We start from the raw sequence: 23,363 nt of genomic DNA on the forward strand, positions 1-23,363 counted from the left end.
AATATTAAACCTGTTCAAAATGAGTAAAAGTACAACTGAGCTGGTGATGGTTGGAAATAACCCGCCACGGTCAACATACCCCCACCCCCACTTCCGGTCCCCCCTTACCCCGCCTTCTCCTAACCCTAACCCTTAAAAACCGCAATCGCTCTCTCATCCACTACTTAAAACAACCATGACTAACCACAGCTTTGGACCCCTCAGCTCTCTATCTCCATCATCCCTCCGACCATCAGCTGCTTCTACACCACCACCCAGCCCGCCAATGGATCTCGCTACACCGCCACCCACTCCGCCAATCGACCTGGCTACACCGCCACCCACTCCGCCAATCGATCTGGCTACTCCGCCATCCAGTCCGTTGATCGAGAGCCCGCATCAGGCCTCAGCGTCTCCGGCCGCTATGCCTCCACCCCCGCCCTCATCACCGCAAGGATGGAACTCGCCCAGCCATCCACAACTAGCGGCTGTCGGGTGGCAATCACCGGAGCAGAGCCCCTCAAGCACCGCAATCTCCGGTGCATCGCTGTGGGCCTTGGGCGACCCTGTGTGCCGGGCTCTTTTCCGAGAGTCTGAAGACAACGAGCCTTCGCCCGCGGACAGCGATGAGGCCGCGACTCTACTCCCTACTGCTGTTTTTGAACTTATAAAATTGACTGTAAAGTACCTCGTTAACTCCTTGCTCCAGAAACACAGACAAGATGTCTGTCAAGGATGTGAGGTGTCACATCCCTCACAAAGACGACATTCATGTCTTTTCCCACTGGAAAAATATTACTTTTTCAAGTACTATGATGAACTCAGCAGAAGATTATGGAATGGACATTTCACCAACACATTATTACAAATTTTGCGGTTAGAGGGTTTTTCACCACCAGCGGCTCAAGTCAGAGGTGTGGCCCAAGCATATCTCTTTGAACTCCGAGAGGCCAGTGATATAGAGACCGCACTGTTAGAAATTGAGTCAAGCGTTACAGAAGTTACCCGGACCACAATTGATAAAGTACTATATGACAAATACTCCCTTTGGCTCCCCTAGTAATCGTTTTTTCTTCTCTCCCTCTTTTACCATTTATTTTTCTTAACATGTTTTTTATTTTTCTTATTTTTACTTTTAAATGTTTTTCTCTGTTAGTTTTTAGAACTTTTCTTGTTCATGTTTATTGTTTTGTTTCATTACATCAGATTAAATAGTTTGTTGAAAACCATTACCTGAAATAAAACTTTTTTGGAAAAGCATTGCAACAATCAATCTTGTTATTTGTTTCGCACCCATTCAAATCTATTGCTTCCATGACATCAGATTAAATAGTTTGTGGAAAACCGTTACATCAAATAAAACTTTTTTGGAAAAGCGTTGCAGTAAATCAAACTAATTATTTTTTTTCACTAGAAAAGAAACAAACTATAATGTTATTAATTTTATCAAATAAAAAATATATTTGCAAACTCGTTACATGACATAAAACTAGCCGCTCATAATGAAATAAAACCATAGTTAAACATAACTTGAAAGATCACACATGGCAGAGCAGAATCTATTGAAACGTGCATATTATGACCCAGCTCACCCTGGTAGCTTTTGCGGTGTGGAAAAATTGATTAAAAGCATACAGGATGAAACTGGTACAAAGATTAACGCGCAAACAGCACAGAAATTCCTCTCTGGACAAGACGCTTACACCTTACACCGAGCTGCACGCCTGCGCTTTCCGAGAAACCGTGTGTTTGTCCCCAGACCTCTTAATCAATACCAAGCAGACCTTTGTGATATGAGAGCGTTAGCCGAGCATAATGATGGCTATCAATATTTACTTACAGTTATAGATGTTTTCTCTAAAAAAGCTTATGCAAGAATCTTGAAAAACAAAACAGGCGTTCAAGTCACTAAAGCATTTGAATCTGTCTTGAAACATGGCCAAATCCCACAAAAACTCCAAACAGATAGCGGTAAGGAATTTTTTAATTCCAGTTTTCAATCTTTAATGAAAAAGTATGGTATAAATCATTTTGCTACAGGGAGCGATCTAAAAGCATCAGTTTGTGAAAGGTTTAATAGAACTCTTAAAAGTAAAATGTATAGATATTTCACTGCTGCAAATACACGTAGATATATCGATGTGTTACAAGATTTATTAGACAGCTATAACAGTAGTTACCATCGTTCCATAAAAATGACCCCGAATCAAGTAAATTCAGACAACACAGCCTTAGTATTTCAAAACCTGTATGGCACCTCTTCTCGCTGTAGAAAAAACCCCATGAAATTTAAAAAAGGTGATCACGTTAGGCTCTCTAAAGTCAGAGGTGTGTTTGATAAGCGGTATGAGCAAACATTCACAAGCGAAGTGTTTACTATTGACCAATGCATACCTAGAGATCCTCCCGTTTATAAAATCAAAGATTATGACGGGGAAGAAATTATCGGTAGTTTTTATGAGCATGAGCTGCAGAAAATCACTCTTGTCAAGGATAAGCTCTATCACATAGAGAAAATTCTCTCAAAACGTAAACAGAGGGGACAGGTTTATTTCCTGGTCAAATGGAGGAGCTGGCCTGAGAAATTTAATAGCTGGGTTAAAGCCAGTGAGCTTAAAACCATCGCATAACAAACTTCGGACCACACACGCACCTTGGTAACCTTGGTAACGGGTTAGCAATGACTGTCAGGTCGCAGGGTTTTTATGTCACGCTTCCATCAAATGCAAGTTTGAATGTATTTAAAACTAACACCAGTAGCTGTTTCCGTGTGGATCTCGCCCAGCATCTCAATCTCGATGGGTCATGGGAGGTTGCTCTCACTGAAATTTCATATCCCTATACATGGCTTAATCTCCCTAATGATAAGGCTTATTTTGAATGTAGGAGAAAGGGTGATGCTGAGCCTGATAACGTAGTTAAAACCAAAATACGCGCCGGGTTTTATGATCATGCTGAAACTTTGAGAGCTGAGATTGAGGCCTGCCTGAGGCGTATCGGCTCTGATATTTATCTAAAATATCATCCCATTGTTAAAAAGTTTGAATTCACAGCTGGGGGAATATATCAACTAAGGTTTTTTCCGCCTCTCGCATATATGCTTGGTGTACCAGCAGGTGTATGGCAACGATTTGAGCGCAAATTTGCACCATATCCTTCAGATATAAAGGCGGGGTGTTATCATCTATTCTGTTATTCTGATATAGCAGCCTTACAGCTCGTGGGTGATAGCTACTCCCCGCTACTGCGTACTGTGAAAATAGAGGGCAATTACGGAGATATCGTGACCCTATCTTTTAACAAACCAGACTATATTCCAGTTGCACGAAGACAAATTGAAAATATCCATATTGAAATCAAAACCGATCAGAACGAGCCTGTAAACTTTACCTACGGTAAAACGATAGTAAAGCTACATTTCCGGCCTGTCAAGGATCTTGCATAACTCATAACAACAACAACAACAACAACAACAGGATAATAATAGATTTATAGGGTATTATCAAACGCAGGCTGGTAACGGTCTGCCCGGATTTTCAGGTGCGCCTGTAATTTACGGGCGCGGAATAGCGTCTATTTTCTCTAAATTGTTTAGATTTGTAACCCCGTTCATAAAGAGGGGTGTGAGCATCGCAAAGCCTCACCTCAAATCTGCTGTCAAAGGTTTTGCTTCTGATATTGTCACCTCATCACTCTCAAATTTAACTCGGTCGAACACACCAGAACAGCAAGAGGGTTCGGGGCTGACCCTAATTTCGCGCAGACCCTTGAAGCGGCCCCTGGTCAGAGGTTGAGAGAGTTTAAAAAGCGCAGGAAAACGGTGAAAAAGAGACAGAGTGGGAAAACCGTGAGACGGAGAGGACGCAAGACTGATATATTCTAAACACAACATCAACTAAGAAGCAATCAGCAATGTCTTTACTTCACGAGAGATCAAACGAATGCACCTTGAGTGAGTTAGATATTTTTACAGCCCCACTCACTCAGATGTCTATCGAGGACAAATGTTATTCAGAAATTCTACCAGTAACAGCGCTCACAGATCGGGGACCTCTGGAATTTTATGTCCCCGGAAATGGCTTGCATTACTTAGATCTGAATGATACACTGCTCAGTTTAAGAATGAAAATAACAAACCATGATGGTAGCGATATTGCAGCAGACGCTAATGTTGGAATTATAAATTACCCTTTAAACACCATCTTCAGTCAGTGTGACGTCACATTGGGCGACAGACTGATTTCACAAGCGAGTTCGACACATGCATATAGAGCCATAATTGAAACATATTTAAATTACTCAGAAGAAACTCTGAAAACTCAATTTAGTGCAGGTCTGTTTTACAAAGATACTGCTGGCTCACACGACTCCCATGTTATCAATAACGGGCCGAATAGGGGCTTAGTCCGGAGGGCAGTTTACAGTGAACGCTCGCGAGAGTTCCACGTGATCGGTCCGCTACATTCAGACATATTTTTCTGCGAAAAACTCTTATTAAATAATGTGGATCTACGGATTAAACTCACAAGAGCCAACGATGCTTTCACCCTCATGGCGCCTCAAAATGCCAATTACCATCTCAATATTGTTGGGGCATCATTGTTCGTAAGGAAAGTCACGGTCTCCCCCGCTGTCCGTGTTGGCCATGCGTCCGCTCTCATGCAAGCGAATGCATTGTATCCCATCTCCCGGATTAATGTAAAAACATTTTCAATACCCGAGAACTCGCGGATATCACATCATGAGAATCTGTTTCTGGGCTCACTTCCCCGTTACCTAGTCATAGGCATGGTTAACCATGAGGCTTTTACAGGTCGATATGATTTATGCCCTTTCAATTTCCAACACAACAATCTAGAGTTTTTGGCTCTGTGTCATGAGAGTAAGCAAATACCAGCCAAAGCGTTTCAACCCAATTTTGCTGAAAATCAGTCCGTAAGAGAGTTTTACAGCCTGTACACTGCTACCGGGAGAAACCTGAAAGATTTGTCCTTGTGCATTGACAGACAGGAGTTTGAACAAGGATATACATTGTTTGTTTTCAATATGAATCCTTCAGATGACAATCAGGCCTTGTCACCTGTGATAAATGGCAACTTGAGACTTGAAATGCGCTTCAGAGTGCCACTGCCTCACACAACGACACTGATCGTTTATGCTTGTTATGATTCCATTCTCGAGATCAATTCCAAAAGACAAGTTTTGGTTGATTATTACTAAGGTTTCACTTTTTTATTGAATCATGAACAATCACGAATTGGAAAGTATTATGAGACTGTTAGTGGGCGATAGTTTTTTTGGAGTATATGCAGAAGATGAATTATTAACATTACTCAAACGCTCGTTTAAACGGCCTACATATATGATCATAAATACAGATCCTAGAAACAAACCTGGAACTCACTGGCTGGCTATTTCTTTAGATCAAGACGGAGGTGCAAGTTTTTACGATTCATTTGGATTCCCACCAGATTATCCTTTTTACCCGAAAAGTATTGTAACATTTTTGAAAAAGCATGCTAAACGAGTATCTTTTCATCAAAGACAGCTACAAGCCACAATCTCCACTGTATGTGGCCAACACTGCATATTTTTTCTGGCTAACAAATCGCGTGGAAAGAGTTATGAGGATGTACTTGCTTTATATAGCTCTGACCAAATCAAAAATGATAGCATGGTCTCGTGTTTTGTAAAACGATATATCAGATGTGTATTAATATGTAAGGCTAGCAATTTTAATCAAACTTCGTGTTCTCTGAAAGCTTTTAATGATTGTCATTTGTGTTAAAAATATTTCAATAAAACTATCAAACGTTTTCTTTCAGAAAAAAGTGGTGTATTTGTGCTTTTTTGTTATATAAAAACATGAGAAACAATTAACTTTTAAAAACAATAAGGTTTTATTTTTTGGTTTTTGATTACATCAGAAATACACCCAAGACGGTGTGATGCTCTTGCTTTTCTTCTTCTTCTTCTTTTTCTTTTCTTAACATCATCCTCAGATGATGTGTGGTATTCTCCTGTTTCTCCTTTTAACGCTGCTATTTCTCTTCTAGCTGATAAGTTTCCAATAGTTGATAGGGGTATTTTTACATCCGCCAACATTCTCGCGAGAGAGCTCCAGCCTATGGGTTTCACACTTGCACAGGGACTTGCTAAAAATTTCATCAGGTCCAGCATTTGACTACCTACTATGGGCTTTTCTCTATGCATCAATTCACCCTCCTCACTCCATCCGATGTGACCTTTTGATGCTAATATTCTACGCATTAGATATTCAGTGTTTCTCTTTGAACGTGGATTTATGTGGGTTAAAACATCGTGTAAAACCTTATTCACACTTCCCGTCTTTCCCCCCTCTGCGCTTTCTTCCTGATGATATTCATCGGATCTCTCACTCTCACTCCCTTTATGCTCTCTGGGGAGTCTCAGTGTTATATGTCTGCTTTCATCTGATTTCTGTCTCTCAAGCACCAGATACCTTTGTAAAAGCATATTATACTTTTTAATTTTCTCATCTGGTGCTAGACCTTGAGTCTCCAGTACTTGTCTCATTTGACTATCCAGATCATCCTCCGCCTTCTCTCTGATATTCACTCGAGAAGCATTTGCATGTGTTTCATTTAAGCGTTTGATCTGCTCAGGTGAGATCAGATACATTTTCTGCATCTTTATTTGCGAATTGCCCCAATTGCCAGATCTGCAACAATGGGTAGAACCGTTGTGAGCAAAGGTAACAGAAAACCCCCCTTTTGAGTGATTAACTTTCTTTTCTTTCTAAAACCCTCTCGTCTGCTGGCCATCTGTCTGATTTTCTCTCTATACCGTCTCAACTTCTTATGCTGACATTCTGTGACTGGAATATTTCCTTTTAAAAGATTCATACAAATCTCACAAACAGACTGAATAAAATCGGGCGAGCACTGTTGTAAAATAACCTTACGGATTTTAGGGGAACTTCTGGATAGTGTTTTCAGTAAAGCAAAGTTTCTTCTCAATCTTACAGACATTGTTTCTATTATTTTTTCCTGGGCAAGAAAACACACAGCTTTTCAGAGGGTAGTATCCCTGTTCTCAGTCTTAGTTGCTCTGGACAGGTGGGGGTTAAATCTATCAATAAATATCCATGTGGCTCTCTTGTAGCTTCTTCAAAACTTTCCAAAAAGTATTGCACACGTCCTGGGTATATTTGTCTAGCTAGTGTATTAACTTGTAATTTATCACGAGGGTTTTTAAACAACACCATGTAAGTACTGTTCAGACTGATCGTCCTGCTGTGTTTACCTTGTAAAAACACGTTCTGGCTCAAAATCATCACACTCATATTTTTATGGTGTCTGTATTGAGTGAAAATCCGGACCACTTCCGGATGATTAGCTGCTTGAAAAATAACATCGTCCAGTACAATGAGATGACTTTGGTGTGAGGGAAACAAGGTCTCATCTTGAAATGATTCAGGAATGCCCTCGATGAATTTAACGTTTTTATTTTTCTCTTGAAGCTCAGAATACAGAGGTTGAAAGGATGTATAAACCCACACAACATTGTCAATAAGCTTGTTCAAAACATGTACACAGTTTTCCAATACAGATTTCACAAAAAAGGTCTTTCCAGAGCCACTTGGCCCGACAACCATACAGGAAAATGGCACATGAAGTCTGGGGTCAAACTCGATTAAAGCAGGCTGAAACATTTTTTTAAAAAACAAACAAAAACGAATAACAAAAAATCAATAACCAAAAGGTAAAGTCAGACCTCCTGGCAGCAATCTACGCTTGTCATAAACAACACGGAATTTTTTGGGAAATGATGAATTTTGTAGTGAAAAGGCTGATTTATTACGAACGATACTGTGCTGAGGGGCCTCAAGTGTAGACCCTCCTTCACAGTTATCAATGTAATTGTCAACAAGAGTCTTTACAGATTCAAAGTTGACCTTCTCGCAGACATCATGTGTTTGTGTGATTCCTTTTGCTTTCAAAACAACTTTACCTTTTCTGGTCATGTAACCATAACTCTTAGGTCCTGCTGCAACAAACTCTGTAATGAAATCATCCTGGTCTAACTCATTTGTTAGCTCGCCTAAATACCTCCCTGTTTCTAGTTCAGATTGATTTTCTTTAGTGAGATACACTACGCTATCAGTGTCATAGTAAATAGCTCTTTCCTGCAGCTGATCCAAGTAACTGTAGAGTTTCATACGCCCATATGAAGTAGTGAAGGCCGCAATGAATATGTTATCTGTGGAGTTTGGGAGCGGAGTGCAGAGGTCACCATAACACCATTGAATAAGAGCCACATCATCACTGACAAAAGAGAAATAGCTCACTTTGTATTTTGGAGAGAACATGAGGTTAAAGAATTCCTCGGGGTCACTCACCAGTTTGCTCTGTGTGAGATTATTTCTCTGACCAAATTTTCCCCAAAAAGAGTTTAAACACAGTTTGGCCATTTGTCTTTTAGCAGGGTTTAGTTTTATGTTTTCAGGGTCTAAAGTTATTCCTTGCTTAGCCTGGTAGTCTTTAATGTAAAGCTGTTTAGCCTCCTCAGTTACAGCATCTGATGGGTAGCCTGAAGCTTCTTGTTTTTTGCGCAGGAAATGATGTACATAGTCTGTGAATATTGTGTTACTCTGTCTCTCAAAGTGCCATACCTCTGTGATTCAACCTATTTCATAACCCTTTTCTAATGCGAGGTTAAACTCGGGAGTGGTCCACACCCCTCTCAGTGCTCTATCCTCGTTACTATGGTTACAGGCTCCTTGTTGGTTGTTCATTTCAGCACAAGTGCGACAGAGAGTAAAGAGAAGTTTTCCTGATTTTGTTTTAAATGGTAAGACCGGAAAATAGAGCCGTCGTGGTGGGTAAACGGTGGCTTTGATAAACCCAAAGTAGTTTTTAGGGTGCTGAAAATTTCGAAAGATTATTTGAGGATGACCTAAGGGGTAACTACATGTACTATTTACATATGGATACAGGGAGGTCACGTCGACATAGTTGATTTTCTCACGGGGGCCGGCACTACAGCGAAGTTGTGCTGGGCTTGTACGGCCTCCAAAGAGGGCATGGCGGGGGTTCAAAGGCTCTGGTGGATCATAACGTTTGAGAAAGCTGATTACACTCTCATCACTACGTTTTAACTCGGTCCACTCATGCTCCCAGATTATAACAAGAGAGACATTATGCTCAGCTCTCAATCTAGCGAGCCTGTCTTGAGTGGCGCTGTTTAACTCTGCAAAAGAGGAACCTACCAGGGGGTTAACATCGGACTGATTGGAAAAACACTTAATACACCCATGGAAGTAGCAGCCCAAAAATTCCCACGCGTATGTTTTACCATTATTTTCGGAATATCCATCTACATAATAACTACCGAGTTGTTTTTCTCCTTGATTGAGCGCATGTCTGATAAAAACACCTTGCGTAAACGAGAGATATTCGAGCCATTGAATTGAGGATGAGGAAAATGATTTTACCTGATTATGGTAATTTAAAGGACAGGGCAGGGCCAGAGAATTGGCAGGCATGAAGTTTGTCAAATACGTTTTAAGACAAGCGCTTGCAAGCGTGTTGCGACTGAAAGGATCTACTCCTGTCTCTTCAATAAACCCGTTTCTAAACAATGTGCAACCCCGAGCTAGAATTTCAACATCATTTTTACAGTATAACAGTGCCTGTTTCATGAAATTGAAGGGGCCAGAGCTGACTGAATCATACCATTTGTAAAATTCCTGTCTAATTTCTGATGTCATGCGCTCGAGACTAAATGCGGAAGGGGGAGGGTACGGTCCAACATAAGTTAGGTTTTGTTTGGAGCTGAAAGAATGAGGAAAAAAACCTTTAACACTATCTGAAAATCCCATCGCTTTCGGGATAGCTGACAATGGCATAGGTAGGAAGCATGACGAGTCTATATAACGTTGATTAAAGTCTGGGTCTGTAAAGCTGATCACTTTGGAACCTTGCATTATCAAGTTTGGTTTTAATCCTCGCCTAACTAACCCGCGAAGGATAATGTACGCATCGAAACCCTTTGCATTATGAGCGATAAAGATTGAGCCCTTGAAGAGGGGGCGTCTAAAATGAGCAAGAAAGTTTTCAACGCAATGCTCACCCTGAGAGCTCCAAGATTTACCATCTGATGTTTTTGTACACACCAGAAAAGGGCTGTGCTCACCGTGTTCGTTAACAAAAGTTTCAAAATCATAAAAAATCAACTTGTTATTATGTTTTGTTTCGCGTTGTAAAACCTGCATATAGCACTGATGTGTTTGATGATCACTAGAGATTTCCTGACGACAGATTTGGCATTTTCTCTTTTGGCATTTGTGAGGTTTTTCATGTGCTGCTAAGTAATATAGCCTTGAGCACTTGATACATTTCCTGTAGAGGTCACAGTTGCTGGCAGACCTTTCACGCCTCTCAACGAGTTTTTTATGGCTCTCAAAACAATAACGAGATCTACAGGTGCGATTACAATCGGTACATACAATAGGGGAGAGGAAATGATCGTTGCAGTCAGGCTGCATACAGACTGAGCAACGAGCAGGGCAGAAATGGGATAACACATGGTTAAAGCCTATGTAACAATGAGTACACAAATACGCTGTGCCCAAAAATCCTTTAAGATTTTTGATAGCGTAGTAATGATTGTCAAATAAAAATAAACACAAGGCTTTTGCGCTATTCACTGTACTAGTCTGAAATTTACAAAGGGTGCGATCATGCTCGTTACGGTAAAATACTATAATTTTACATCCTAGTAACCTTTCAAATGTAATTATTTGATTAAACCCAACAGGCGTTTGATCATTTAGACCAGCTTTTTGTTGAATTTCTCTAGCTAATGTTTGTGCTTGATAGTCATTAAAATCGGGTTGCAGAAGGTGGGCAACACTTGTAGCAAAACACAACTTATTCGAGGGGTTATGGACCACGTATAAAAAACGTGTTTTCTTTTTCACAATTTCGCTGTCGAGTATGTGTTTAAGCAATCTTTTCCCACTGCCATTTGGGGGTGTAACAATCTGAGCTACAACCTCCAACGAGCCATCACACATTACTGACCAGTTTGACTGTACCGCTCTCAAGAATAAATTTTCAAATTCAGATAAATCATGATTATCACGTAAAATCACTGAAACATTATTTTGTAACTGCTGGCCTATCAATTCTAACTGGATATAATCACCTGGACGTGCGTGAGAGAAAACCCTGTTTGATATTTCACGTGCACTAGACATTACGCTTTGATAATAATGCGCATAGTCGGGTATATCGTTTGGAGGAGGAAAATTCAAAATTTCTCTAATTTCAACGTTATTAAATTTATTTCTAACAACTATAGAGGGTTGTGCTGAATTACAGGCGCAACTCTGGTCTGGATTACCCCCTTGTTGAAAGGAGTGATCATGGTTTACTGGGTTAAGTGGCTCGTTCGCAGAGACAATGTCTGCGGGAGAGTTGAGTGATTGATGAGGATTAGAGTCATTGAAAGTGGTTGACAGCTGTATCGGGGGGCTGCGGCTGAGTGGTTCGTTGGGACACGCATTTTCTGGGGAAAAGACTAGCGAATGCTGGCTTTGAGAATCAATGAAACGATTTTGATTTAGCCTGTTTATTTGACTCAATAACTCTGGCGGTATTTGAACCTCATTTTGTATTTGGGCCAAAGCTTCTAAAGCTCTATTAATTGCTAAAAACGGATCAGAAGAGGAGATGTTTTGTGTCAGACTCATTTGTGAATGAACCGCGTCTGACTCTGTTTGGATCTCATCATGATCCAATCCCAAACTCAAAGAATTATTTTGAAAGGCACTTTCATTGGGTGCTAATCGGGCAAGAGCTAAATTAAGCAATTCTAAAGGATCATTATTATTGATCACCTCAGGTTGCTCACTGTTTTGTGAATATGTAATCTGAGAATGGTGTATATTTTCATTTAACCTAGCTAACGCTGTTTCTAAAGCAAGAAACGGGTCTGTAATATCTTGTTCCTGGTTATCCATTTATTTTATTATTATTGTTTAACAGGAATATATTAAAAGAACAAAAAACCACAAAAGAGAGTATGTTTGAAAAGCAAAATGAAAAAAAAAATGAAAAACAAAGTTTTTATAAGATGAGCTGAACTAATTCAGCGAACAGAGATACCGCGCGAAGAGCGATTGACGCCAGCTGCCTTCGGGTGCGTGTTCGCGTTGTCCTCGTTGTCCTTGCGATCCTGCGGGTCCTGCTACTCCTCCTTCTGAGACGCCCTGAGAATTTGAGGGTAAGATACAAACAGTTAGTAAAGTTAAATAGAAAAGGGTTAGTTTTTATTTTAAAAAAGAAATGAGAAAAAAGCGAGAACCTAGAGAGACTGACCGTGATTGGGTCTCAAAGGCAGGCGCAGTGCATTTCGTGTGTCTGATGGCGGAGAATAAGAAGCGTTTCTGGGGCTCCGATCGGCCGGAGCATCGGGAGTGAGCTCGGAGAGCAAATCTTGGCTGTCCCCGGCGGACAGGCGCAGGTTTTTCCCAGAGGGTTGCGGGAGAGAACAAGCTCCGACGGGAATGGAACTGGGGCCAGATGAAGCAGGGCGATCTAGCGTAGAGAGCAAATGCTGTCTGTCCCGTGTGGAGAGACGAATATTCTTTCCTGTGGATCGCACAAGCACTGGTGGTGAAGAATTCGGGGAACTCGTACCAATAAAGGTGTCCAAGTCAGAGATATCTAGAAAGTTTGATAAAAATGAAAAAAGAGGGTAAATGTTTTGTTTTTCTTGTACAATTAGCTGTTAAGAAGGGGAACAAGAATGAACCAAACCTACCAATTCGATCGAGATACTCAAAAAAAGAGGAGTTGAGCAGGTTTATCTCAGAGTCTGAAAAGAAATAACATCGAGTATTTACAAACGGGGAAAAAACAGTAAAAATATAAACATTATATGAACAAGAGTGAGAAAAAATGAGGTACCTGATGAGGCCATGATCGCTGCTATAGTTTAACTTACAAACGCACTTTTTAGCTCTGAGTGTTAGAGGGGAGCTTATATATGTTTTAAAAAGTGTATTCCAAGTGTTACAGAGCCTATTTGCATGGCTTTTTTGAAGATGAAAGGATTGACAGAATGGTAAAAAGGAAAATGCGAAAATGTAGTTAGAGAGGAAGATTAACATTTACCGAGTGATATGCACATAGGGCACGCGAAGGTAGTTGTTGATCCCTGGTTTCATGGCTGTTGAGCTCGCAAGCAGTCTGAGCGGCGCCAGTTGTTGATACGTCTGAAGTCAGATCTCTTCTGGGGGTTCGAAGATAGTCTTAACATCAGCGGGAGATCGTAAAATCAGACCTGGAGCGGATTGGCTAACCGGGGTGCGAAGGGAGCGGTGCAAGGGTTATGTGATTGGCAGCGGGGCGCAGTGAGGCGGAGTTGGTCTAAGGGGGGAATTTTCAAACGAGGTAAGCAGCGCATTAGGGAGCAGAGCGGGGAGCGAACAAGCAGGAAAAAATTGTGCTCTGCAAGAAGTTGTGGATCGGAGATTAAGAGCGAGGTAGAACTTAGAGTGTGGGTTGAATTTTAGAGCTTGCTAGTAAGAGGGAAGTTTTTGAAGAAAAAAGAGTAAGGAGCTTTCCCAATGTTTTTGGATTATAGCGCTTTTTTGGGGGAATAGAGGGGTAGCTAACAAGTTATTCTAGGGGTTTTGGAGAAATCGCGGAGAAATTTTTAAAAGGAGTTTTGGCTTTGTTTGGCTGAGCATGAAGGGAGCCGCGGGGCGCTGAATTTGAGAAAAAAGACTAAGGATTTTTTCAGGATTTTCCCTGTTATCGAATATAAGGTTTTGGGAATAGAGGGGGTACCCTAACAAGTTATTGTAGGGTTTTGGAGAAATCGCGGAGGGTTTTTTAAGGAGTTTTCCCTGCTTATGTATCTAAGGAGGGTTAGGGTTAGGGGATCGCGAGTTTTTTCTGAGTATGAGTTTTATTCTAAATCTACAAATGCATATAAATCTAAATAAAGTTTTCCCCCAAGGCATGCAGCATGTGTTTGTGGCCATACTGAACGTTACAAAAGCACAAGTTTAACTAAACAATTTTAATATGGTTTAATACATTTTTAAACACATGAGCACGGAGCCCGAGAGAGCACGGTCCGGAGACACACGGGCGCGCCCCCGCGCGCCCAGACACACAGCCTCGGGGCGCGCGCGGGCGCGCGCACACACACTGACCCGCCACCAGATGGCGTTTTTTGAGCATAAAAAAAAATAAAAATAAAAATTTAATTGCTTAAAGAAATAAAAGAATGCTATTTTGATATATAATAAACTTTCTAAATAATCAATTATATTTTTATGAATATCATATTTTTATGAATATCATATTTTTATGAATATCATATTTTTATTACTTAATTACTTCCTACTTCCGGACTTCCGGAGCTCATGAATAATTTATTAGGGGTCATAAATCAATTAGGGGGGTCATAAATCACTCCGTTTGACGAAAGGGGTATAATATCACTCTCTCTTGTGACTTTACTTGGACTTTTACACCAGTGACTTGAGACTCGACTCTGACTTGCCTGACATTACTTGAGACTTGACTTGAGACTTGAGGATAAAGACTTGAGACTTACTTGAGACTTGCAAAACAATGACTTGGTCCCACCTCTGGTTCTTTGTGTCTGGGGGTGGGCGTCCGGGTACACACCGGCTCACTCCTTGGCGGCCGCTTATCGGGGCCTGGAGCCTGGGGCTCGCTCGGGCCACTTCGGAGGTGGGGTGCCCCCGGCCTCTCGGCCTGGGGCTCGGTCACTCAGGCACAGCTGGCTGCCGGCGGAGCTCACGGGCGCGTCACTGCAACTCCCCGTGGCTTCTGCTCCCCGGCTGCTGAGTGAGCCCTCATCTGGGACTCTCCTCAGCTCTTTCTGGGACAGTGGCGCGGCTGCCCCTCTGTTGGTCTTCCTTGGTCTCTTGTGTTCTGGGGGCCTCTGGATGTCTGGAGTTTTGATCTCCTCCATACCTGCTTCATACCCTGGAGGACGGGGCTGTGGCCCCCCCACACTCCCTAGCAGATCGTTACATGGAGAAACCTTTGGAATGCAAGCATGCTGATCCACACAAGTATGCACACAGGTGTACACATGGGTATTCACAGACGCGGACTACAGCTTTCTTGGCTGCTGCCTCAAAGCACATTGTGCGCTGTCTATCTTGCGTGCTGCACAATATCGTTTATTATTTAGTATCTACTGATATCTACTGCTAGCTAGTTTATTGTGATGGTGCCGTTTTTTTTATTATGTTGCTCTTTGTTGTTTGCTTTCTCTTCTGTTTTTTTTCTCCATACAGGTGACCCAGGTGTTTGTTTTTTTGTTTTTTGTTTTTTCTTTCTTCCCCCCCTTCTCACCGTCTCTTCTCCCCTTTGGTTTTCTTTCTCTCCCTCTCTTTCTTTCATTCTTTCTCCCTGTCCTATCCCCCAGTCATGTCTGTCCCGTTTGTAGCAACTGAAAATAAAATAAATTCATAATTATAATAAAGGTCAATCAAATGGACCAATATGGCAAGGCCATGATGATCCACTTGGTAAAATAAATCCGCTTGGCATCTTTCTTGGCCTTAAGACAACAATTCTGATGCTAAAGATCCAAACGGGACACAAAAAAAAAAAAAAAAAAAAGTCATAAATTCCGTTTTCATGGATGCCTGGATGTTAAACTCAATTGTTACACCTGGTAGAGCAGAACGCTGATCATTTTATTAAAGATGAAAGACTTTAGACAGTTTTTCAACTCTCAGTGATGCCATAGTGATCGTTTGACTTAAGGACCTGCAACGAAGTTTGAGCCCAGACACGGCTAGTGACGTCAGACTTAAAGACTGGATAGGGGGTCATCTGATTGTTGGGTTTTCTCTGTATGTATTATTGTAGGGTCTACCTTACAATATAAAGAGCCTTGAGGTGACTGTTGTTGTAAATTTGGTGCTGTATAAATACAACTGAATTGAATTGAAAATAGTGTAATTAATAGTTTAGATACAATGAAAATCAGCATGGGGTTGATGAACATCGCATGGAGAGCAGCAGGTAAACTATGTGGATGCTACATGTTTTTGGTGGGGAAACGAGGTCCATGCTACATTTTGGCTTCGTGCATCAGTCATGTTTACTCTCCTTGTTGTTGTCTGAGTTCACCTACATGTTATTATCCTTCTCACCAGTCTGTGTACAGACCTAATTCCTTACACCCTCACCCTGTGTACTCATAGTTCATTAGTGCATTCATGTGGAAGGTCTGCTATAATAAGTACTGAATCTTATAATATCTTTACATTAAAGCGGTTCGTAAAGCCTTCAATGAGGTTTGCTGTTGATGCTTCATGAAAGAGCAGCACCTGTTTTGATGATCTCAATACATCCATCCGAAGTTTCTGCATCGACTGGAGATAGGCGAAGACGTCCCAGAGCTGTAGTTCTACCTTACTCCTTAATTAGAAGACTCTTCAGCAGCCTTGTGTGTGTGACTCCACACTGAGTTACACTCATCACAGAGATGGAGGGTGGAGAAGATTGCTGAGAGACTGAAGTGGGCCTTTGTGTGCTGTCTCTCAGTCTTTTGGGGTTGCTTTTCTTTATGTTCTGTGCTGGCTTCATGAGTGACTAAACTCTGACTATTTTTGTGTCTAAAATATAGATGTTCTTCAGATTTAGTGGCATCTGTCAAGATGTGAGGCGTTATTACTACCAATAAACAAAAATCTATCAATAATTAAAATAGAGGAGCTCCCAGGAACCTGACCAATAAAATGTGTGACACGCTGTTAAATTACACGCTACTGTAAGACATGCATAAACACAGAGACATATGACGTACACTTGTGTATCAGATACTCTGATGAGTACAATGACATCCTTTAAAGCTGCGCTCTTAAATGTAATCCTTTAAAGTAATCCTCCTGTAACAAAGTCTAGTTTCTTTGTAAGGAAATTAAATGAACAAAGAAAACATGTTTTTTTACATCTTTACCTGAAGAGAAAAGCTGACTTGACCTTTGCGAGTGCAGTGAGTGTCTTTAGCTCTTGGTTTCAGGCTGCGTTCAGGCAGGAACAACCTTCACTTTTGTGTCTGCGTCGCCTGAATCTAACTCGAGAGGAAAAACCCCGGACAAATAAAATCTGCAAACCACTTTCTGCTGCCTGTCAATATTATTACAAAATAATAACTGGAGGGGAATCAGACGGTGTGTGTTCCAAGGTAAAAGCATACAAAAAAGTTGCAGATAAATAGGAAAAATGTGATAACAACAGTGGAAATGTCAAATGTTCAAACCTGTAATGAACGAAGTAGATAACATTAAAGACCTGGCAGGTTTTTTACATCAGAGCAAACTGTTTTCAGCTGCTTCACAGGTTTATCCTTCGAGATTACACTCTTAAGCCCACCTGGAGATGCATGCATGATGTGTAATACTAATGTTTGACTACATTGCTAATGCAGATTCATTCCACTCACTGCAGCCGTGCAGCCATTACAGCATAGCCAAGTAATCTGTGGGCATTAGGAAGCAGCAAAGCAACATCATCACACTCTCATTGTATAAAGGCAGCACTGCCAAAGGCTTGACTGTAGTAGTCACCTACTCACACTTTTATTCTTGAGAGATTTGTGAGGCCATGATCGGGGGGGGGGGGGGGGGCTCGTTTTTTGGTCCAGAGCAGTCAGTGCACAAACACTAGCAACTACAGATGTGTTAGCTGTGATAATGAGCGGTTTATCCAGTCGCCCTGCTGACTGAAGGAGAAAATGCACACAGCACTGATGAGAGCGCGTTTTGGATCTGCACAACAATCCCAGTGACCTTGTATATACCAACGTGGATGGTCTTTGAAACAATAAGTTAACAGGTTTGTGGCCACGAGGAGATCCTATCACATTCCTCATTGTCATTTGATCCACAGGTAATAGAAAAATATTGATTAGTGCAGCTTCACAGTGAGGTGAAGGAAATTGAACTTGGTAGAGGAGTAGATTTTTGCTGGCAGAAGAGACCGCTAGACATGGAGATATTGTATATTAAAATGTAAATTCAGCTCACTTCAGCCAAGACAGAAAAATTGTCACAGACTTCTCGAGTTGCCAATCACTATTTCATCACAGCCCCGAGGAGCGAGAGAAGCACTGCAGTCTTACTAGACTGTGCAGCGCTATCAGCACTCAATAAAGAATCTAAACTGAAAGATTTTCCTGCTAAGTATATTCATCTAAAGTCTGCATTTCATTTAACGATGGAGGAGGTGTTCCGTCCAGGAGCGTTCATCACTGCTGATTCCTTCTGTGCACTTCCCGATACTTATTCGCTGCAGGTTTTAAATTTATCGGCGAGAAAGTAACAAGCATTGCCTCAGTATAAGGAATAATAATCACATCATCAATCTAAGGGCTCAAAAAAGTCAGGGACATTCCTGAAACTATCAGAAAGGATGCGAGGGAATGGACAAAGAAGTGGGCAAACTTAAGTACCACACAGTACTTAACACATAATGCAGCACACACCAGCATAACTGCCACTTCCACAGGCAGTGGGATGTACAAAGTGCTACAGCGACTCACAACCCCATCTGCTGGTGCCAACTGGAATTACATAAAAGTACAGCTTACGCTTAGTTCAACTTTATTTAGCATCTCTCAATTACAGTAACGAGTGACATTCAGCTGGTGGATTCAAACATAGTTCACTGACAGATACAGAGTTTCCTCTATAAGGTGGAATGGCTAATGATGGTGGAGGTGGTGGAGCACGAGACAGGGAGTGAGTAGGAAAGTATACAAGGAAGATCAACAAGAACCAAACCCAGTCTGAACATGAGTGCAGTGCTTTTGGTATCGATCTGATATCAAGTGAATACAGTTTTGTTCTGGAATGGCTGTGTGCAGGCAGGAAAAGGACCCAAGGTGCAGACACTCTGAAGCAAAACTTGAAGCTTTAATGCTGAACTCAAAAGGGTAACAAAACTAGGAATACAAAATACACTTGCACAGCAAGATAAGGGTAGATCACAACACCGACAAACTGAAACACAGGGCTTAAATACACAGAGGGAGCAATCAGGGAATGAGTAACAGGAGGGAAACACAGCTGGGGCAAATCAGGCCTAACGAGACAGGGGAAGCAAAACAAGATGCATTAACATGGACATGGACCTTCAAAATAAAACAGGAAACATAACACAGACTGAACTTACAGACACAGACTCACAGGCAGGCACTACAACAGAGGGAACAGAGGCGTGGGACCAGGGCAGACAGACACTGACTGGACACGGGGTTATAGCAGACAGGGGAGACAGCAACTAAGGATGACACAGAGACATAAACCATAAGAAAGAACTCTAACAAAGAAACCAAAGACTAGAAATGATAAATAATATAATAAACTCAAAACCCTGGGTCGGGGGTCACGTGACGTCAATGGCGGAGTAGCTGTGTTTCTCGCCCGCTCCCGCAGTTTGGCATTTGTTTAGGCCTTTATATGTCTTGTTTGGTTAAAGTCTCTGTTTATTTCGACTTTTAAACTTCGTACGATGCCAAGCACCCAGAAGAAGCTCAACCTTGGGTCGAAACCGGGCAAATCCGGAGAAAATCACCCTCCGCTCAGCGATCATGCTGTAGCGGTTATGGCGGAGGCCCAGTCGCCCCCACTTCTCGACCGAATGGACGTCGACAAATTGGTGGAGAGGATATCGGCGGAGGTGCTGAGGGCGGTGGAGGCCTCCTTTGAGAAGAAGATTGATCCAGTTCTGAAAAGACTGGAAACATGCGCAGCTAACATCTCTGCATTGGATGTTAAAATGAAGGAGGCAGAGGCACGTATATCAACGCAGGAAGATGTTACAGCGGGATATGGCGCCAAGATTTCTGAAGTGGAGCTTAAGCTGGAGGCCGCTTTGGATAAGATTGATGACTTGGAGAACAGGAGCCGACGGTGTAACATACGTGTTATTGGGCTACCCGAAGGCAGTGAAGGTACCAACCCTGTGTCTTTTTTCAAAACGTGGTTACCGGAGTTGGTGGCTGTGAGTTTCAAGGGCGGCGCTGTTAAAATCGATTGCTGCCACCGGGTGCTTGCACGCCTCCCTTCCAGTGCCCAGCGGCCCCGCGCGGTCATCATAAAGCTCCACAACTTCCAGGATAAAGCACGGATCATGCAAGCGGCTAGGAGGAAGCAGTCCTTATTTCATAATGGCATTCCTATTATGATATTCGAGGACTTCTCCGCCGCTGTTCTGAAGAAACGCCAGGGATTCTACCACGTCAAACAACGCCTTAGGGAGATGGGTGTCCCCTTCGCTATGATGTACCCGGCTGTCCTTAGGATCAAGATCGATGGCCAGGAGAAATCTTTTAGATCTCCAGAAGCAGTCTCAGCTTACCTGGATAACGTACCTCAAGGGGCGGGGCCGCGCTCATCCTCGGTGGCTCCAGTGGACTGTTGATCTGTGCTCCTGTCCCATACCTGAGGCATTCGCCAATCCCTCGTCTCCTCCTCCTCCTTTTTTTTTTTTTTTTTTTTTTTTTCTTTTCCTTCCCTGTTTATTATTATTGTTATTTTTTCTGTTTGGTTCCTTTTTTTTTTCTTTTCGGGTCTGTGCGGAGATAATAACCCCATACACATAGACTATTTTATTTAGCCATTTATAATCCGAATTCTTGTTTTAGCTGCGGGCGGGCAACTGTTTCACGTTACTGATTAAGAAAAGACTCGTACTCTGGTCCAGCATCTTTCTATGTCCAAGTTGGAAAGTTTGCTTGCGCCCCCTGCTGGGCGTTGAAGACCTTTGTCTGACCTCCATACTCACTGGTTTCTTGACGGTTCTGTTTCTTATAAATAGTTTTCTGTTAATTGTTAGCAGAGCAGGACGTTTGTTTTTCTATGTGTATTTTACTTGCCACTGGTGTTGTAGAACAGTGTTTGGGAGCCCTACATATCAGCTATGCTTTGGTCACCTGAGCGTGGTTCCATGCTTATTTAAAATGTTGTATGATAAGTGATAATTCAATGTTGAATGTTTGTTCCTGGAATGTAGGAGGTATACATAACCCTGTTAAACGGAAAAAAATATTGAGCTTTCTTAAGAGGGAGAATGTACATGTTGCCTTGTTGCAAGAAACTCACCTGTCTCCTCAGGAGCATCTAAAACTGAAACGTGATTGGGTCGGTCAAGTTTTTAGTTCCTCCTTTACGAGTAAGAGCCGCGGTGTAGCCGTTTTAATACATAAACACCTACCGCTGACAGTTGACCAAACAATTTGTGATAAGTCTGGTAGATATGTTTCCTTAAAAGGCACCCTAGGTGGTCAGGCGGTGTCATTTCTGAATATTTACTTTCCGCCAGTACAGTCTAACGACTTTATTGCTCATACTTTCTCTTCCTTTTCTGATTGGGTTTGTGATAATTCTGTGATAGCCGGTGATTTTAACTGTTATTTTTCTACAACTAAGGACAGATCCCCTCCTAAACAAATTCAAATGTCTACAAGGGCCAAAGCACTTTTAGATACTTGTAACGAACTTGATCTGGTTGATACCTGGCAGACTCTTCATCCTAACGATAAAGAATTTACTTTTTTTTCCGGTGTTCATAGAACAAGTAGTAGGATCGATCTCGTTTTCACCCCCAAGCGATCACTGGGAAACATTTTGAGATGTACAATAGGCGATATTATTATATCAGATCATGCGCCGGTTTTTGTTCAGCTAAGTGATCTAAATCCTGTCCCTCGGTCTCATACCTGGAGATTTAACAATTTTTTGATTCACGACCCAAAATTCGAAATATTTTTAAATGATCAGCTTGAACATTTTTTAAAGGTCAATGCAACCCCTGAAGTTTCTCCAGGCCTGCTTTGGGACACCCTGAAGGCTTACACCCGTGGACTGATTATATCATATTCAGCAGGCCTGAAGCGGAAAAATCAGATGGAACAACGGAAATTGGAACTGGAATTGCACGAACTGCAAGCTAAACATAATGAATCACCTTCAGAGCAATTAAGGAATGAAATTCAGGTGGTTAAAACAGCTTTGGAGGCACTATTGACAAGAAAGGCTGAGAAATCTCTTTTCTTCATGAGGCAGAGGTTATATGAGTTTGCTAATAAACCTAACCGCTATCTGGCCAATCTTCTTCATAATAAGGGTGCTGGTTGTAATATCCCATGTGTTAGAGACTCATCTGGTTTACCTAAATACGACAATTTAATTATTAATGATACTTTTAAAACTTTTTATAAGCAGTTATATACCTCCCAGTTTAAACCAACATTGGAACAAGGTATGCATCACTTCTTCTTAGGACTAAATTTACCTAAAGTTACTGAAATCCAAAGGGATGATTTATGTAAACCTATAACGCAAAGTGAAATTTTGAAAGTTATTCAGATGCTTCCAAATAACAAAGCCCCGGGTCCAGACGGGTTCACGGGGGAATTCTTTAAGAAATTTAGTAAGATTCTGACTTCCCCACTGTATAAGATGCTTCTGTCCTCTTTTGAGGCAGGCACTCTCCCCCCCTCCTTAATGGAGGCTAATATTTCGCTAATTCTGAAGAAGGGGAAACCTCCAGAAGAATGCGCCTCCTATAGGCCTATATCTGTTTTAAATCTTGATTTGAAGATACTTGCTAAGGTCCTGGCTGTACGTCTTGAGCCAATACTACCTTCGATCGTTGAGAATGATCAAACTGGTTTTATACGAGGGCGGTATTCCACACATAGCGTGAGGCGCCTACTTAACATTATTCAGCACTCATCTTTGTTTAACCCTGAGGCTCTAGTCATCTCACTTGACGCTGAAAAGGCCTTTGACCGTCTGGAATGGCCGTTTCTTCTTTTCACACTTCAAGAATTTGGTTTAGGTGACAACTTCGTTAAATGGATCCAGATCCTTTATACTTCCCCTCTTTCGGCAGTGATTACCAATGGTTATAGGTCAGACAATTTCAGTATTGAACGTGGCAGTCGACAGGGCTGTCCGCTGAGCCCTTTGTTATTCGCCCTGGCTATGGAACCCCTTGCCACAGCCATTAGGAAGGATGCTGCTATTGAAGGACTCTGTTTGAACAATTCTCAACATAAGATTTCACTTTATGCAGATGACGTCTTAATTTTTCTAAATTCTCCTGCTCACTCAATTCCTAGATTAGTTGCGTTAATTTCCCAATACGGCTCCTTCTCAGGCTACAAGATCAATTTTTCTAAAAGTGAGGCTATGCCCCTCTCTGTTCTAAATGAGGTTGATCCAAACATTTCTCAGCCTTTTCGTTGGTCTCCCTCCGGTTTCACTTATTTAGGGGTAAAGATTTCACCGAATCTAAAAGAAATGTATAGTCTGAACTACACCC

At 41.7% G+C, this 23,363-nt stretch overlaps 1 protein-coding gene and 1 long non-coding RNA gene across 2 annotated transcripts in view; one reads left to right on the top strand and one right to left on the bottom strand.

The window, feature by feature from the left end:
• Positions 1 to 11,983: 11,983 nt before the first annotated feature.
• Positions 11,984 to 13,534, bottom strand: LOC146666851 (uncharacterized). Its single transcript, XM_085411430.1, has 4 exons — positions 13,143 to 13,534; positions 12,790 to 12,843; positions 12,345 to 12,692; positions 11,984 to 12,235 (listed from the first exon to the last, which is right to left on the bottom strand). Exons 1-4 carry the CDS (start codon positions 13,156 to 13,158, stop codon positions 12,093 to 12,095), a joined length of 561 nt encoding a protein of 186 aa, XP_085267556.1. The 5' UTR covers positions 13,159 to 13,534; the 3' UTR covers positions 11,984 to 12,092.
• Positions 13,535 to 14,549: 1,015 nt separating this feature from the next.
• LOC146666852 (uncharacterized) overlaps positions 14,550 to 23,363 on the top strand; it is a 35,306-nt gene continuing 26,492 nt past the window's right edge. Inside the window, exon 1 of the long non-coding RNA XR_014912468.1 lies at positions 14,550 to 14,635. This is a non-coding gene — a long non-coding RNA (uncharacterized LOC146666852). The remainder of the gene's footprint in view (positions 14,636 to 23,363) is intronic.

The sequence above is a fragment of the Rhamphochromis longiceps genome, linkage group LG7 (assembly GCF_057381845.1).
Source record: "Rhamphochromis longiceps isolate RC_006_pf linkage group LG7, R_longiceps_female_GT1.1, whole genome shotgun sequence".
Lineage (NCBI taxonomy): Eukaryota > Metazoa > Chordata > Actinopteri > Cichliformes > Cichlidae > Rhamphochromis > Rhamphochromis longiceps.

Excerpts from the sequence above, each read along its gene's own strand:
- LOC146666851 (XM_085411430.1), bottom strand. Across the intron at positions 12,693-12,789 it reads TGAGTATCTCGATCGAATTG|ATATCTCTGACTTGGACACC; the intron begins GTAGGTTTGGTT and ends CAAACTTTCTAG. Across the intron at positions 12,236-12,344 it reads GCCTTTGAGACCCAATCACG|GGCGTCTCAGAAGGAGGAGT; the intron begins GTCAGTCTCTCT and ends TCAAATTCTCAG.